We start from the raw sequence: 15,109 nt of genomic DNA, 5'->3' as shown, positions 1-15,109 counted from the left end.
CCTTCATTCCCACAAATTTAGCCACATCTACACAAACTCAATATCTTATGGTACTATTCTTATTTTTAGATTGACTAGATAGTTGGCTTACTTATGACAAATGGATTTTAAATCAAGATATGTAAACAAAGCAAAATAGAACTATAAATAGAACTAATCAATAAGACTGGCAATAGAGAAAGGAAATACAGAAATACTAATATTGTACATGTACATAACATGCAGCACAGTATCTTAGTAGTGCTCCAGGAACAGAGCACTGACATGAAATGTGTAGAGCTAATGAGGTAAACAAAAGTGGTAGAAAAGTTTTCACGATCATATGTAACTGTACAGATAAAGCATTTTCATGTACTGGGATCATATGAAGAAATTCTATGGGACAAATATGAGTAAAACCAAATGTGTGGCATTTGCATGAACCTGAAAATTAAACCTGTTGCTAGTCACTGGTGTACAGAGTTTACCTAAGCCACAAGACAACATTGGGAAGGAAATATCTGTTAAGTAGTTTTCTATTAATGATCAAATCCAAAACTATTCTGGAGTGTAGAATTTTCCTCCATTTCTTTCCCAGAGCACTGGGGCAGGGAGCTAGGGAAAACTGGCTTTAAGAAGTTAAAATCGCTGGTCCCAGAAGAATCGCCCATTAGACATACCTCATACTGGTAGCTCTGGGACAGGGTCCCCATGCCTCTTACGTCCACCAGGTGGCCAGGAAAGTGGCCCTCGGGTACAGAGCAGCCACCTAGAGAGGCTGCCCTGGCTTTCCTGCACAGCCTCACCCCAACGAACAGCAGCACAGACAGGAGGAAGAGCGAAGACACAGAAGCCAAGGCAATGACTAGGTAGAGTGTTAGTGAATCCTCCCCGTGCTCAGAGTCGCGCGCCACCTCTGGCAGAGGCAGGTAGGGCTGGGAGAAGCCATCCACCACCAGCACATGCAGAGTGACGCTGGCAGAGCGCTGGGGCTCGCCATTGTCCTTGACCAGCAGCAGCAGCCTGTGCTTGGTTGCATCGCGCTCACTCAGCAGCCTGGTGGTGCGCACCTCGCCATTGTGAGCCCACACGCTGAACATCCCGGGCTCCGTGGCCTTGAGCAGCTGGAAAGACAGCCAGGCATTCTGGCCAGAGTCGCGGTCCACAGCCACCACTTTGGTGACCAGATAGCCAGGCTCAGCAGCCCTGGGTAGCAGCTCAGTGCAGGGCGCAGAGGCGTTCTGCAGCGGGTACAGCACAAAGGGCACGTTGTCGTTGTCATCCAGCACCAGCACCCTTACCAGCACCTGGCTGCTGAGCGCAGGTGAACCTTGGTCTGTGGCGCCCACGCGGAACTCAAAGGCCTGCAGGGCCTCATAGTCCAGCGCTCTGAGCGCGAACAGCTGCCCATTATCGGTGTTTATGGAGATAAGTGAAGCCAGGGTCAGTTGCTGGTCGTGGGATGGCAGCAGCGAGTAGGTGATGTGGGCATTGGAGCCAGAGTCTGAGTCTGTGGCGCTGATGGTGCCTATGTGCAGGGCGGGGCTGTTATTCTCGCGGACAAACAGGGTGTAAGAGGTTTGGGTGAAAGCGGGGGTATTATCGTTGACGTCTGAGACCTGCACTGTTATAGTGTGTTGGGTTGTGAGCCTCGGTGTGCCCAGGTCGGTGACAGAGATCGTGATATTGTATTGTGCTCTTTCTTCCCTGTCTAGTGCTCTTTTTGTTATTAAAGTGTAAAAGTTCTTTCCAGAAGGTTTTAGAAGAAAGGGAAGGTCTTCCTCAATCGAAGAAATCACTTTTCCATTGTTCCCCGAGTCAGGATCTCTAACAGTGAAAACAGCAACTACTTCATCTGGGGAGTTTTCTGGGACTGGGCTGGTAAGCGCGGATAACATCACTTCTGGGGGGTTGTCATTTATGTCCACTACGTGCAGGAGCAGAGTACATTTTCCTGAGAGACCTCCTCCATCCGTGGCCTGGACATCCACCTCATAAGAGGGAATCGTTTCAAAATCGACCTCTTTTCGTAGCCGAATTTCCCCCGTTATAGGATTTACTTCTAACGTCTTGCTTATATCTTCTGAAGGTTGAGAGAGAGCGTACAATACTTTCCCATTATCTCCACTGTCTAAGTCATTGGCCGAGACTGTGACAACCAGGGAGCCTGGGGGGCTGTTCTCCGGAATTTGCACTTGGTACATTGCCTGCTGAAACTCTGGTGCATTATCGTTGGTGTCCACTACTTCAACGAGAACTTGCGCCATCCCCGACCGCGGAGGAGAGCCACCATCCAAAGCTGTCAGGGTTAACCTCAGCTCAGGCTCCTCCTCCCAATCCAGTTCTTTCTCCAGTACCAGCTCTGGGTACTTCCTGCCGTCACTGCGGTTGCGGGTTACAACCAGGAAATGAGAGTTGGAGCTGAGTTTATAGCTCTGGATGTTGTTGACTTCTACATCTGAGTCCAGAGCATTATTTAAAGGGAATGTATTTTCCAGGGGACTGTTTTCTGGTATTTTTAGTATCATTTCTCTTTCGCTGAACACGGGAGAATGGTCATTTATGTCTTTAACCCTCAGCTCAGCTTGAAACACCTCTAAAGGGTTTTCCATCAACACTTGGAAGTGCAGAACGCAAGGCTCAGTGGGGCCGCATAGCTCCTCTCGGTCTAGTTTCTCATTTATGAGCAAATCTCCAGATTGAACGTTGAGCTGCAAATACTCTTTGCCTTCCTGGGAAATGATCCGAGCCCGGCGGGTGGCTATCTCTGTCAGCTCCACCCCCAGATCTTTCCCAAGATTTGTCACAAAGGTGCCCCTCTCCCTTTCTTCCTCTATGGAGTAGGGACCCAGTTCCGTGCTTGCCCCAGACACACTGAGCAAAACAAAGAAAACCAGGACTTGCCTTTGTCTCAGACTGTGCATCCTTGCAGCCTCCAGGGCTCCTCCCTCTGTGTTTTCTTCACCGCGTTGCGTATGCCCAGAATCCTGACAGCGCTTACAGTCCAGAACGACAGAATCAAGCCTCCAAATAGAATATAAAAGGTTTCACGCTCGCCTCTACTTTGGCTGGAAAAGGCACGTCTTTTGCTTCTAGGTGGTGAGAAAGTGGTCCCGGCAAGGGAAGAAATTGCAGAAGCCGATTTCTATCCTCTGTCTTCTTAACCTGCAGCGCCACCGCGCGGTCTCACGGAGTCTTACATTTTCAGATTTAACTAGAGGCAGTATTCTCCAAGGCATGTGGACTAAACTATGAAACATGAATCACTGGCTTCTTTTTACAAGCTGCTTTCATGTGTATGGATAAAACATTGAGTTATTGTATTGAAGTAAGTAGGCTATCATTCATGGTGTTGAGTATGGAATGCTGTCGATGTGTCAAAAACTAAATATGATCGTGTAATCAACATTTAACCTGAAAACGTGCATTGAGGGGTAAAAGTGTCTCAAAAACCATGGGGACAGTTTCATATGCATATATTTTCCACCATACATACTACAAACGTGTAATATGTTACAAATGAGTAGACAATGCAAAATTTCAACTAGTGGATTCTACAGGATATATTCTTGCCTTGTTAATGAACTAATGGATTCCTTCCTTTCTTCAACATCCAAGGGAGAGGATTGTAAGTTTTCCCAATGTTAAATTACTAGAAAATTATTTCACAAATAGACATATATGGGCCTAGATTGATTTTTATATTTACTATGAATAATGTGTGTTAAAAAAAATATACAGCTTCGGGATATAACATATACTTAAATGCATCCATTTGAAAGTATAAAGCTCAGATGCTTTTAATATATAAGTGATGCTACCAACATCAAGGTCAGCTTTGGAGCATGTAAGAACTTTGCATCCTTTAACTATCACCTTAGTATTTCTCCCTTTCCTCTCTGGAAATCATTAGCCTAAGGGATCATTAGTCTCTTTTCTGGTCTCTACAGAGTTCTGTGTTGTAAACTTCCATATGACTGGGATGACAGGATATTTGGACCTCTATGGTTAGCTTTCTTCCCTTAGCCTGAGGCTTTGAAGCCTGATCCAAATTCTAGTATGTGTCAGTACTTTATTACATTTTCTGGCTGAAGCAGGCTTATGTTTATTTGGACACTTAGGCTATTTCTACCCTTTTGCTCTTCTGAACAGTGTAGCTATGAAGACTTATGTACCTATTTTATGTGGACGTATTTGTATTCCTCTAGGAATTGAATTGTTTACCACATAGTAGCTCCATATTTACCACTTGAAAAACTGACACGCTGTTTTCAAAAAACGGCTGCATCATTTTACATTTCATCAGCTCTGTGTCTGGGTTCCATTAGGAGGATGCTTACCCTCTAACCCTCTGGTCCTAGCCATCCCAGCATATATGAATGCCTTGCTCTGATGTTGATTTGTGTCTCCCTGATGAGGGATGTTACACAGCCTTTCATGTGCTTATTAGCCATATCTTCTTTGGAAACTATCTATTCTGGTCTTTGCTTATTTTTAATTGAATCGTTCATCTTTTACTAATTGTGATATTAGTGTTTTAAAAATACATTTAAAATTTAAAATCTATTTTAAAATAGAGTTTACATTGTATATTGAAAGCCTGGATCGTTTTCGTATTCTTTTGTTTAGGTTTTCTGTTTTTATAATTTGAACTGAGTTGCGGTGAATGATCACCATGGGCAGGGGAGGAAGTTCAGTGAAAGAACATCTCTAGCATACATGAAGCTCGGAGTCTGAAATCCAGGACCACACAGACACTGACACCCTTATCAATTGTTTTTGCTAAAGACTCTCTAGAGCCATTAATTGAACTTCTCAAGTAAATGAGGCCTAAAATATTGTTATAATAATCTTTTGGAGGCCTCCATTTGACAGAAAAATAGCCACTCAAAGATGTCACAGAATTATGTTACCTTACCCAGCAAGAAAATCCGTTGGAAACCTGATTAAGATCCCCTTGAACAGGAGATTGCCCTTCATTATCTGAATAAGACTCTTATTAAATCTGAACAAAGGACTTTTATTCAAATAATATCTCCTGGGTGGCTCAGAGGGAAATGGAAGCCATGATTTCAGGCTGTGAAGTTGGAGGAAGGGGCCAAGCACTCATGCATTGTTGGCAGCATCTAGGTGGAAAAGACAAAATAGATTTTGTAGTCTCCAGAACACAATGTGTCCCCGTGCACTGTTGTCATTAGTTCTGTTAGACACTTATATGCCTTTGACTAACAAACTATGAGATAATACATTGTATTGCTTTAAGCAACTGGTTGTGAAGTTTTTGACAGCAATACAAAACCCAAACAGGACATATATGTGGATAATTGTGTATCCAGCAGCTGAACCACTGAAAACTGATAGCTTCTACATGAGTAGCATTATTGCAAATGCTAAAGGATTTGTTGTTCAGTTCTCATTAGCCATTCTTTAAAAAGTCATGTATGGCCCACTGATGTCTTCCAGAATCATTTAAACATTAATGAAGGCATTAATGGACACTATTTTGCCAAAGACATAAGTTAACTGTAACAGAAAGTAATTGAAAACCTATCAATTTTTCTACAGAATTCCAACAATCTCTCAGTTACTTAAATACAAAAATTCATCCAGAACGTTGCTAGTTGCTTTTTAAAATTAATTTTCAGCAATACTGCTGGAAGGCAATCACTTTCAAACACACACAATGATGAAATGAGCATAAGATATTCAGCTTTAATAAAGGCACCACTATATACAACGTATATAATATGTGAGAGTTTATGGAAGGTGACTGAAGGGACAGTATACAATGCTCAATTAACACAACCACAGAGTAACTCTGCTGCCTGTGTAGGACAAGTCACTTCCTCAATAATGCATGTGACATGGCAAGCACAAGCAAGAATGTAATCAGGCTTATTTCTTCATCATGAAGAGAAGTTGTAGTATAATCTAGCTTTATTTAGGTTTTTGATTCTGTGAGCACTTTGGGCTTATCTTCTACACTGTGTGGTCGCTGCTCTAGAAAGACATACAAAATGAGAGATAATGGTTACATTAACACATGCTCATTTTATTTGTGGAATGGGACTAATGTATTTCCCTGCATAGGAAAGTAATGCTATTAGTGTGTGCCTGCCAGTATAGCATGCTATTAAGAACTGGGTCATCAAATCAGGTAACTTGGGTTGTATCTCAGACTTTCCCATTTATTGGCCAGAATCATAAGTGAGTGAGTTGGTTAATGTTTCTACAGAGCTCTCTGACTAGCCCAGATAATTGAACAAAGAAGGTGGACACATGATATCAACCTCTGACCTCCAGCATACAGAGGAACACATGTTCAAGGGCACCTGCAAGCACACATGCACAAACAGGCAACCCATATAAACACACAAAATTAGATTCCATACCATAAAAGCTAAAATAAAAACATAGAATGTCCTTTATCTCTGAATTTAAAAAAGTTTAGTATTGGCCACACAGGAAATAATATAACAACGCCTGAGTCATGAGGGAACCTTTCTCTGTTAAGTTATTCCATGCTACTTTAGTCCACCACTCTTGTCACAGAGCCAACAAGAGTATTTGTGCACCTGTGATACCATACACACCCCAGAGAGAACATAGTGTTAAAGGGTAAAGGGGCAAGGAAACCCTTTTACAGGTGAGACATCTCCTTCAAAAGTTCTTGGAAGTTTGAGGTGGGTATATCAGTGATACTGTCATTACCTGGCATGCATGGGCCACTAGGTTTATCCTCAACTGAAAAGTTTTGTAAACTGCCTCATTTTTACATCTCACCACAACCTAGCCATATGCCCAGCTGTACTTGCCAAGGAAGACAGTGAAAATGTATGAAAACTATGCATATCAATGGCTAGAGTGAAACTTGAAACAAGACAGTATAAAGAAGGTGAAAAAAGAACGAATACAAGCTGGTGCAGCTTCCTTCACCGGCAGACATTTCTCAGAAGAGAAAAGTCAATTTTGCTGACATGCTATTTCAGTTTAGCAGGTTAATAAGGGGCAGCTCTTGGAACCTCCTCCTTCTCCTCCTCCTCCTCCTCCTCAACAACAACAACAACAGCAAAGTGGAAAGAAGTTTAAAATAGTGATGTTAAAACTAAAAGCAGGCTAATGAAGACCCATGTGGCTATGTAATGTTCTTTAAGAGAAAACACCAATAAAAGAAGGCTAGTCTAGTGGAGGCCGAATAAACCAAAAGCCAGACCGCCTAGGAGGAGCCTTCTTTGCCCTTTCTGCTTAGACCTCACTTAGTTTTTAGCATCACTGTGTAGTGTATACTCAGGGCTTAACAGCAAGTAACAGAACACACACTGAGTCGCATCTGATTCGGTGCAACTGATTTTCCATTTATCTTTTTGAACATTCCTAAGCCATTCCAGAACAAAGATTTGTGCAACTAATGACAAATTAGAGAGACAAGATTAGAACATTTCACATTCCAGTCTGGAGAGAAAAGCTGAGATATTATCACTAAAACCACAGACAAAATATCCTGAAAACAAGTTTTAAGCGTGCTTTAAATTTTCATAATGGGCACAGCAAGAAAAGTAGTTTGAGTTTATAACAAAAATGACAACAGGTGATGAAAACCAGTTATTTTAACTGAATACCCAAACCCCAGTCATTCCTGGAGTTGGGATTTTCTTCCATTTCTGGTCCAAGAGAATGGTTTTGGAAAGTAGGTAAAATTGGTTTCAGGAATTTGAACTCACCAGTCCCAGAGTCTCCCTTCAGGCACACCTCATACTGATAGCTCTGGGACAGGGTCCCTGTACCACCAAAATCCACCAGTTGGCCAGGAAAGTGTGCCTCAGGCATAGAGCAGCCACCCAGAGAAGCCGCCCTGGCCCTCCTGCACAGCCTCACCCCCACGAACAGCAGCACAGACAAGAGAAACAGTGAAGATACAGAAGCCAAGGCAATGACCAGGTACAGCGTGAGCTCATCTTCATCACCTTGAGCGGGATCGCGCGCCACCTCTGGCAGAGGCAGGTAGGGCTGGGAGAAGCCATCCACCACCAGCACTTGCAGAGTGACGCTGGCAGAGCGCTGGGGCTCGCCATTGTCCTTGACCAGCAGCAGCAGCCTGTGCTTGGTTGCATCGCGCTCACTCAGCAGCCTGGTAGTGCGCACCTCGCCATTGTGAGCCCACACGCTGAACATCCCGGGCTCCGTGGCCTTGAGCAGCTGGAACGACAGCCAGGCATTCTGGCCAGAGTCGCGGTCCACTGCCACCACCTTGGTGACCAGGTAGCCAGGCTCAGCAGCCCTGGGTAGCAGCTCAGTGCAGGGCGCAGAGGCGTTCTGCAGGGGGTAGAGCACAAAGGGCGCATTGTCGTTGTCATCCAAGACCAGCACCCTTACCAGCGCCTGGCTGCTGAGTGAAGGGGAGCCTTGGTCTGAGGCGACCACGCGGAACTCGAAGGCCTGCAGGGATTCATAGTCCAGCGCCCTGAGCGCGAACAGCTGCCCGTTTTCTGCATTGATGGAGATGAGCGAGGTTAGGGCCAGCTGCGAGTCCTGGGGTGGCAGTAGCGAGTAGGTGATGTGGGCATTGGAGCCAGAGTCTGAGTCTGTGGCGCTGATGGTGCCTATGTGCAGGGCGGGGCTGTTGTTCTCGCGGACAAACAAGGTGTAGGAGGTTTGAGTGAAGGCAGGGGCTTTGTCGTTGATATCAGATACCTGCACTGTTATGGTGTGCTGGGTTGTGAGCCTGGGTGTGCCCATGTCGGAGACTGTGATGGTGATGTTGTACTCGGCTGTAGTCTCTCTGTCCAGTGGCTTTTGTGTTAGTAGCGTGTAAAAGTTTTCCCCAGAGGGCTTTAGGAAGAAGGGTAGATGGTCCTGTATGGAACAACTTATTTTCCCATTTTCTCCTGAATCTAGATCAGACATGCTAAAAACTGCCACCATAGTTTCTGGTAAATTCTCAAGGATGGGATTTGTAAATGCGGACAGGACGATCTCTGGAGCATGGTCATTCACATCCACGACTTGGGCCAGAATTGTGCATTTTCCAGAAAAGGTTCCAGCGTCTCTTGCCTCAACATTTACCTCATAGGACTGAGTCTTTTCAAAATCAAGGAGTTCTTTCAGTCGCACTTCCCCTGTCAAGGGATGGATTGAAAAGGTTTTGCTAATATCATCTGAAGCCTGGAAAAGTGAATAGGAGATCTCTGCATTGACGCCTATGTCCTTATCTGTAGCAGTGACAGTGATGATCAGCAAGCCTATTGGACTGTCCTCTGGGATTTGCACCCTATAAAAAAGCTGCTCAAATTGAGGAGCATTATCATTGATGTCCAGTACTTCAATGTGGACCTCAGTGGTGCCAGACCTAGGTGGAGAGCCGCCGTCCTGTGCTGTGAGGGTCAGCCTGAGCTCAGCTTCCTCCTCTCTATCCAGTGCTCTGTCTAGTACCAGCTCAGGGTATTTCTTGCCATCACTGCGTTTTCGAGTGAGCACGTGAAAGTAGGAATTAGAACTGATAAGATAGTTGTCAATTCCATTTTGTCCTATATCCATGTCCTGAGCATTCTTCAGAGGAAATGTGGTCCCAGGAAGACTGCTTTCTGATATCCTGAGCATGATTTCTGTGTCCAGGAATGCTGGAGAGTGGTCATTTACGTCTCTTACTTCTAGCTCAGCTTGAAAAATATCTAATGGGTTGTCTAGCAACACCTGGAAGCGTAGCAGACATTGCTCTGTGTGCCCACACAGTTCCTCACGGTCCACTTTCTCATTTAACAGTAAATCCCCTGTCTCCTGATCCAGCTGCAAATGTAGCTTGTTACCTTTAGAGACGACTTTAGCCCCTCGCCTAGAGAGTTCCAACTGCCCAAGACCCAGGTCATGTACTAAATTTGTAACAAAGGACCTACCCTCCTTTTCCTCCACCACAGAATAGCGTCTCAGGTCCCCTGCACACACCAGCGTTAATCCTAACAGGAAAAAGGAAAAAAGGACTTGCCTTTGTCTGCAAATGAGCTTCCTGGCCTCCATTCTTCGTGGTGGTACAGTGTCCCGGAGGATGCTTCAGCAGAACTGTAAATCCGCCTGGTATCTGGTACTGTGGTTGTCTCACTAGATACCTGAGAAGTATCCCAGCCCTTTTGTGGGGGGCCCAGATCTCCTTTTTGAGGTGCCCAGGCTTCCCTAGGCTTCCGGATTTCTGCAGTTTTTCTTCTTCCTGTGTTAATGGAGTCACCGCTGCCTTCTAGTTTTTAGTTTCTTATCCTGCAGCGCCGCCATGTGTTCTCACAGTATCTTAACATTTTGTGAGATAAAAATGGATGTAAAAGAAAAAACAAACTACCTATATCTGGCAGTGGGCAAGATAACTTTACACTGTCTCTCTTATTGCTGTGCCTTCTTGGCCAGACAATTGCCCAAAGGCCACACTAGAGAAATGTCATTGGTTTTTCAATAATGCTGAGTTTAGGGCAAAAGATACACATTTAAATTACAGCCTGGAAGGAAAAATATGTGCAAGAAATATATACATATGTGTACGTGTATGCTTCTAGTGATAGGAGATTTGGGGAATTATATACTTTTAGTGTGATAAACCACAGAAATAATAGCTGTGATTCTTAGGCAAATTATTTAACCTCTTTTCCCTAGTTTCCTCATCCATAGATGAGATAATAGCATCTTGGTCCTAGGACTGTTGTGACCCCCTCCATCTTACAAATGAGAAACATGGGGAGGGGATTAGTAACCCAACACTATATGGGAATTTGATGTAGACAAACTCCTTCTCCCGTTCCTCTTCCTCCCCTCCCTTTTCTCCTCCTTCAGCTTATGAGACAGGGTCTCCCTTTATGGCCTTGGCTGTCTTGGAACTTTTTCCTGTAGACCAGGCTGCCTTCAAAGTCATAGAGATCTCCCTGTTTCTGCCTCCCAAGTGCTGGGATTAAAGGTGTGTTCCACCATGCCAAGCATCCAACTTTTTTACACATTGGGATTTAGTTAAGTCAGAGCTTTAATAATGGTTGGGTAGTGAACCTCAGAAGAGGGACTGTCAGTTTAAAAGTAGATATGACTACCGGTCAAGAGGAGCACTGCTGTTTCTGAATACAGAGAAGCTAATGAGCAAAGGTGAATATGACAAATGATATCTAGTGATTAAAAAAAAACTAGCACAGTATTGTTGCAAAGTCTGGACACCTGGACAGAACAAGGTGTCTCCTACACTCCAAAAATGGAAAACACAACAGAAACAATTAGGAGATGCCTGGCCAGTTAATAATTGTAAAACTTGCCAAGTCTTTATGAACTTCTACTTACTTTTTCATTATAAAAATACCTTTACTCATCGGTTTCTTCTGAAATAAAGTGGGAAAATAGGCTTGTAGTGTTGGAACTTTGGGAGTCTGGGGCAAGAAAATCAACAGTTCAAGGCTATCCTGGACCATGTCCCAAAATAGTGGTGAAATGGTGTATGATGCACAGTAGTAACTAAGGAAACTTTAAAAATCTGCATAGTATAACCTCTCAAGTTGTAGGGTGGGTATATTTATATGTAATTCCAATCAGCTCAGAACATGAGTATTAATGAAGAAATTAGACAATGGAGAAACAGCTTAAGCCATCCTTAGCAAGATTTGTCATGTAATAGACTGCAATCCAACCAATGCTTAAAAACAAGAATCCAATTAAATTTGAGATATTATGCAACACGCGAATTTCATGCCTAGGTTCTTGGGAATGACTTAAGGTTTTTTGTTTTTTGTTTTTGTTTTTGTTTTGGTACTGAATTAATTAACTTCGAGATGTTAATAGAAAATCATTCTTCTTCACTCAACAAGGGCGAGCTTTAAACTAGGGCTGCATCCACATGTGAAGGGGTTTAGTTTTCACTCCACTTCTCTCCCTGCGCTTTCTGTTAGGAAGTTGGGGGTAACTGGTTTTAGGAACTTAAAGTCACTGGCTATCCCTGATCCTCCAGTCAAACACACCTCATACTGGTAGCTCTGGGACAGAGTCCCTGTGCCACTGACATCCATCAGGTGGCCAGGAAAGTGTCCCTCAGGCACAGGGCAGCCACCCAGAGAGGCCTCCCTGGCCCTCCTGCACAGCCTCACCCCCACGAACAGCAGCACAGAGAAGAGGAAGAGTGAAGACACAGATGCCAAGGCGATGACTAGGTAGAGAGTTATCGCGTCCTCGTCGTGTTCGGGCTCACGTGCCACCTCTGGCAGAGGCAGGTATGGCTGAGAGAAACCATCCACCACCAGCACATGCAGTGTGACACTGGATGAACGCGGAGGCTCGCCATTGTCCTTGACCATCAGAAGTAGCCTGTGCTTGGTTGCATCGCGCTCACTCAGCAGCCTGGTGGTGCGCACCTCTCCGTTGTGCGCCCACAAGCTGAACAGCCCAGGCTCCGTGGCCTTGAGCAACTGGAAAGACAGCCAGGCATTCTGGCCAGAGTCGTGGTCCACAGCCACAACCTTGGTGACCAGGTAGCCGGGCTCTGCAGCCCTGGGTAGCAGCTCAGTGCAGGGCGCAGAGGAGTTCTGCAGCGGGTAGAGCATGAAAGGCGCATTGTCGTTGTCATCCAGCACAAGTACGCGCACCAGCGCCTGGCTGCTGAGAGCTGGCGAGCCTTGGTCTACAGCACCCACTCGGAACTCGAAGGCTTTCAGGGCCTCATAGTCCAGCGCCCTGAGCGCGAACAGCTGTCCGTTGTTGGCATTGATGGAGATGAGCGAGGTGAGAGCCAGCTGTGGGTCCTGGGATGGCAGCAGTGAGTAGGTGATGTGGGCATTGGAGCCTGAATCCGAGTCTGTGGCGCTGATGGTGCCTATGTGCAGGGCGGGGCTGTTGTTCTCTTGGATGAACAGAGTGTAGGAAGTTTGAGTGAAGGCAGGGGCGTTGTCATTGATGTCAGACACCTGCACTGTTATGATGTGCTGGGTTGTGAGCCTGGGTGTGCCCAGGTCGGTGACAGAGATGGTGATGTTGTACTCAGGGTTTGATTCTCTATCTAAAGGTTTCTCCGTTACCAGAGTATAGAAATTTTCCACAGATGGCTTCAGGAGGAAAGGGAGATCATGTGAAATGGAGCACGTGGTTTTCCCATTGTTCCCTGAATCTCGGTCTCTAATCCTAAAAACAGCAACGACGGTCTCTGGCGAATTTTCCGCAATGGGGCTAGTGAGTGATGACATGAGAAGCTCAGGTGGGTTATCATTTACATCCGTCACCTCTACAACCACAGTACATTTCCCAGAAAGTCCCCCGCCGTCTTTGGCCTGAAGAGTTATTGAATAAGTTTGAATTGCTTCGTAGTTGAGTTTGCCTTTAAGGTAGAGATTGCCAGACGTAGAGTTGATTTGAAACGTTTGGAGAATTCTTTCAGTGGCATAAAAAAACGTGTATGCTATTTGCCCGTAACTTCCTGTGTCTAAATCCCTAGCAGACACAGCAACCACCAAGGAGCCAACAGGGGTGTTTTCAGGTGACTGCACTTTGTAGATCGACTGCAAGAACTCAGGGGAATTGTCATTTATGTCCAACACCAGGATTTGCACCTGGACTGTCCCAGATCTAGGCGGAGACCCACCATCAAAGGCTGTGAGAGTTAAAGTGAACTCTGGCACTTCTTCCCGGTCCAGCATTTGATCCAGTACCAGTTCAGGAAAGACGGTCCCTTCCCCACCATCATGCACTTGAATGTGGAAGTGACCATTGGGGCTGATGGTGTAGTTACTCAGGCTGTTTGTTCCCACATCGGAATCCTGTGCCCTCTCCAGGAGAAACGTCGCCCCTGGAGTGGTACTTTCTGATATTTTCAAGAGAATTTTTTTGTCTAGAAATACTGGAGAATGGTCATTTATATCTTTGACGTGTAGCGCAGCAGGATAAATCTGAAATGGGTTTTCCAACAGCACCTGAAAACTAAGCACGCAGGGCTCCTCGGAGCCGCACAGTTCCTCTCGGTCCAGCTTCCCGTTTAGAATTAATTCCCCAGTAAATGGGCTGAGCAGTAAAAACTGTGTGTTCTCATCTGAAACAATTCTAGCTCCCCGGGCTGACAGTTCCCGCAGCCCCAACCCCAAATCCTTCTGCAGATTGCCCAGGAAAGCGCCTTTCTCAGTTTCCTCTGCCACAAAATACTGAAGCTGTTTGGCTCTAACCAAAGACACCCCCATAAATACACAGAAAAACAGTACTTGCCTTTTCTGCATAGCTCTCTCCAATCTGGCCTCCATTCTTTTTTAAGACTTTCAAAAAATAAAAAATAAGAAATCCTCAAACAGCTCCCTGGAATGCCAGCAACTGTAATCCTTAGGAATGACCCGGACACTAGCAATTTCTCTGAAAAGAGAGAGGCACCTTCTTCCAGCGCTTGCTACAGCAAGCTGTATAATTTCCTATGGCTTTGTCGGAAATCCGGAATATCCTTTGTACACTGCCCCAACCCTTCCCGGCCCTTTTCTTTCCTCTTTTTAGCCTGCAGCGCCACCTTGCGTTTTGCGAGCGTTAATCTCTTTCTCAAGATCAGAGCAAATTGATGGCAGATGAAAGGCATTCCGAGTCAGGGTTTACATTAAACTCTGACTCTCCACCGGAATTTAAGAAAACCCGACAACCTCCTGTTTCAAAAGTAGGCGGTAACGACTATAAAAGGGAATCAAGCATCCACCAAAAAGTCAACAAATATTTGTAAACCACTTTGCAATAATGATATTCTTAACATGGAACAACTAGGTTAAAAAAAAACTTTCTTGTTAATTGGACAATTCTTCCACTTTCAAGGTCTTTACTCTTCTTCTATACGTCCTATAATACTTACTGCTCCACAATTTTCACACTTAATCTGCCCTAAGCACTACATATTGGCATTAATTGCCAAGATCTCAAACACCCAGCAATTGCTCTAGTATTGCCTGCAGCAAGTAGGCCAGACTTGCATTTCTGGAAGTGCATCTACATCTCATCTTTATGATGGCTTCTTTCAGGTAGAAACAGTAAGATTTTTAAATCAAAGGTGTTTTCTTTTTCTTTCACAAATTTTTTTTAAAAATGTAATTGTTTAAATTGTCCTTGTCTTATTTAGCTTTTAAGTTCTTGAGTCCTTAACATAAACTTAACCATGATGAGCCAGTCTTGA

General features: G+C 44.8%; 3 protein-coding genes across 3 annotated transcripts; all 3 read right to left on the bottom strand.

Moving 5' to 3' along the window:
• Nucleotides 1-299: 299 nt before the first annotated feature.
• LOC127204771 (protocadherin beta-16-like) lies at nucleotides 300-2,903 on the bottom strand. Its single transcript, XM_051163990.1, has one exon. The coding sequence runs from the start codon at nucleotides 2,901-2,903 to the stop codon at nucleotides 519-521; it is 2,385 nt and encodes a 794-aa protein (XP_051019947.1). The 3' UTR covers nucleotides 300-518.
• A 4,122-nt stretch (nucleotides 2,904-7,025) lies between these two features.
• LOC127204187 (protocadherin beta-8-like) lies at nucleotides 7,026-10,298 on the bottom strand. The gene has a single exon (XM_051163118.1). The coding sequence runs from the start codon at nucleotides 9,988-9,990 to the stop codon at nucleotides 7,582-7,584; it is 2,409 nt and encodes an 802-aa protein (XP_051019075.1). The 5' UTR covers nucleotides 9,991-10,298; the 3' UTR covers nucleotides 7,026-7,581.
• A 1,436-nt stretch (nucleotides 10,299-11,734) lies between these two features.
• Nucleotides 11,735-14,232, bottom strand: Pcdhb7 (protocadherin beta 7). Its single transcript, XM_051163134.1, has one exon. It carries the CDS (start codon nucleotides 14,205-14,207, stop codon nucleotides 11,847-11,849), a length of 2,361 nt encoding a protein of 786 aa, XP_051019091.1. The 5' UTR covers nucleotides 14,208-14,232; the 3' UTR covers nucleotides 11,735-11,846.
• Between the last annotated feature and the right edge of the window lie 877 nt (nucleotides 14,233-15,109).

Source organism: Acomys russatus, chromosome 20 (assembly GCF_903995435.1).
Source record: "Acomys russatus chromosome 20, mAcoRus1.1, whole genome shotgun sequence".
Lineage (NCBI taxonomy): Eukaryota > Metazoa > Chordata > Mammalia > Rodentia > Muridae > Acomys > Acomys russatus.
The sequence above is the reverse complement of the archived record's forward strand: the minus strand, read 5'-3'. Positions and strand labels throughout refer to the sequence as shown.

Coding starts and splice junctions, on each gene's coding strand:
- LOC127204771 (XM_051163990.1), bottom strand. CDS start 2,903: ATGCACAGTCTGAGACAAAGGCAAGTCCTGGTTTTCTTTGTTTTGCTC.
- LOC127204187 (XM_051163118.1), bottom strand. CDS start 9,990: ATGGAGGCCAGGAAGCTCATTTGCAGACAAAGGCAAGTCCTTTTTTCC.
- Pcdhb7 (XM_051163134.1), bottom strand. CDS start 14,207: ATGGAGGCCAGATTGGAGAGAGCTATGCAGAAAAGGCAAGTACTGTTT.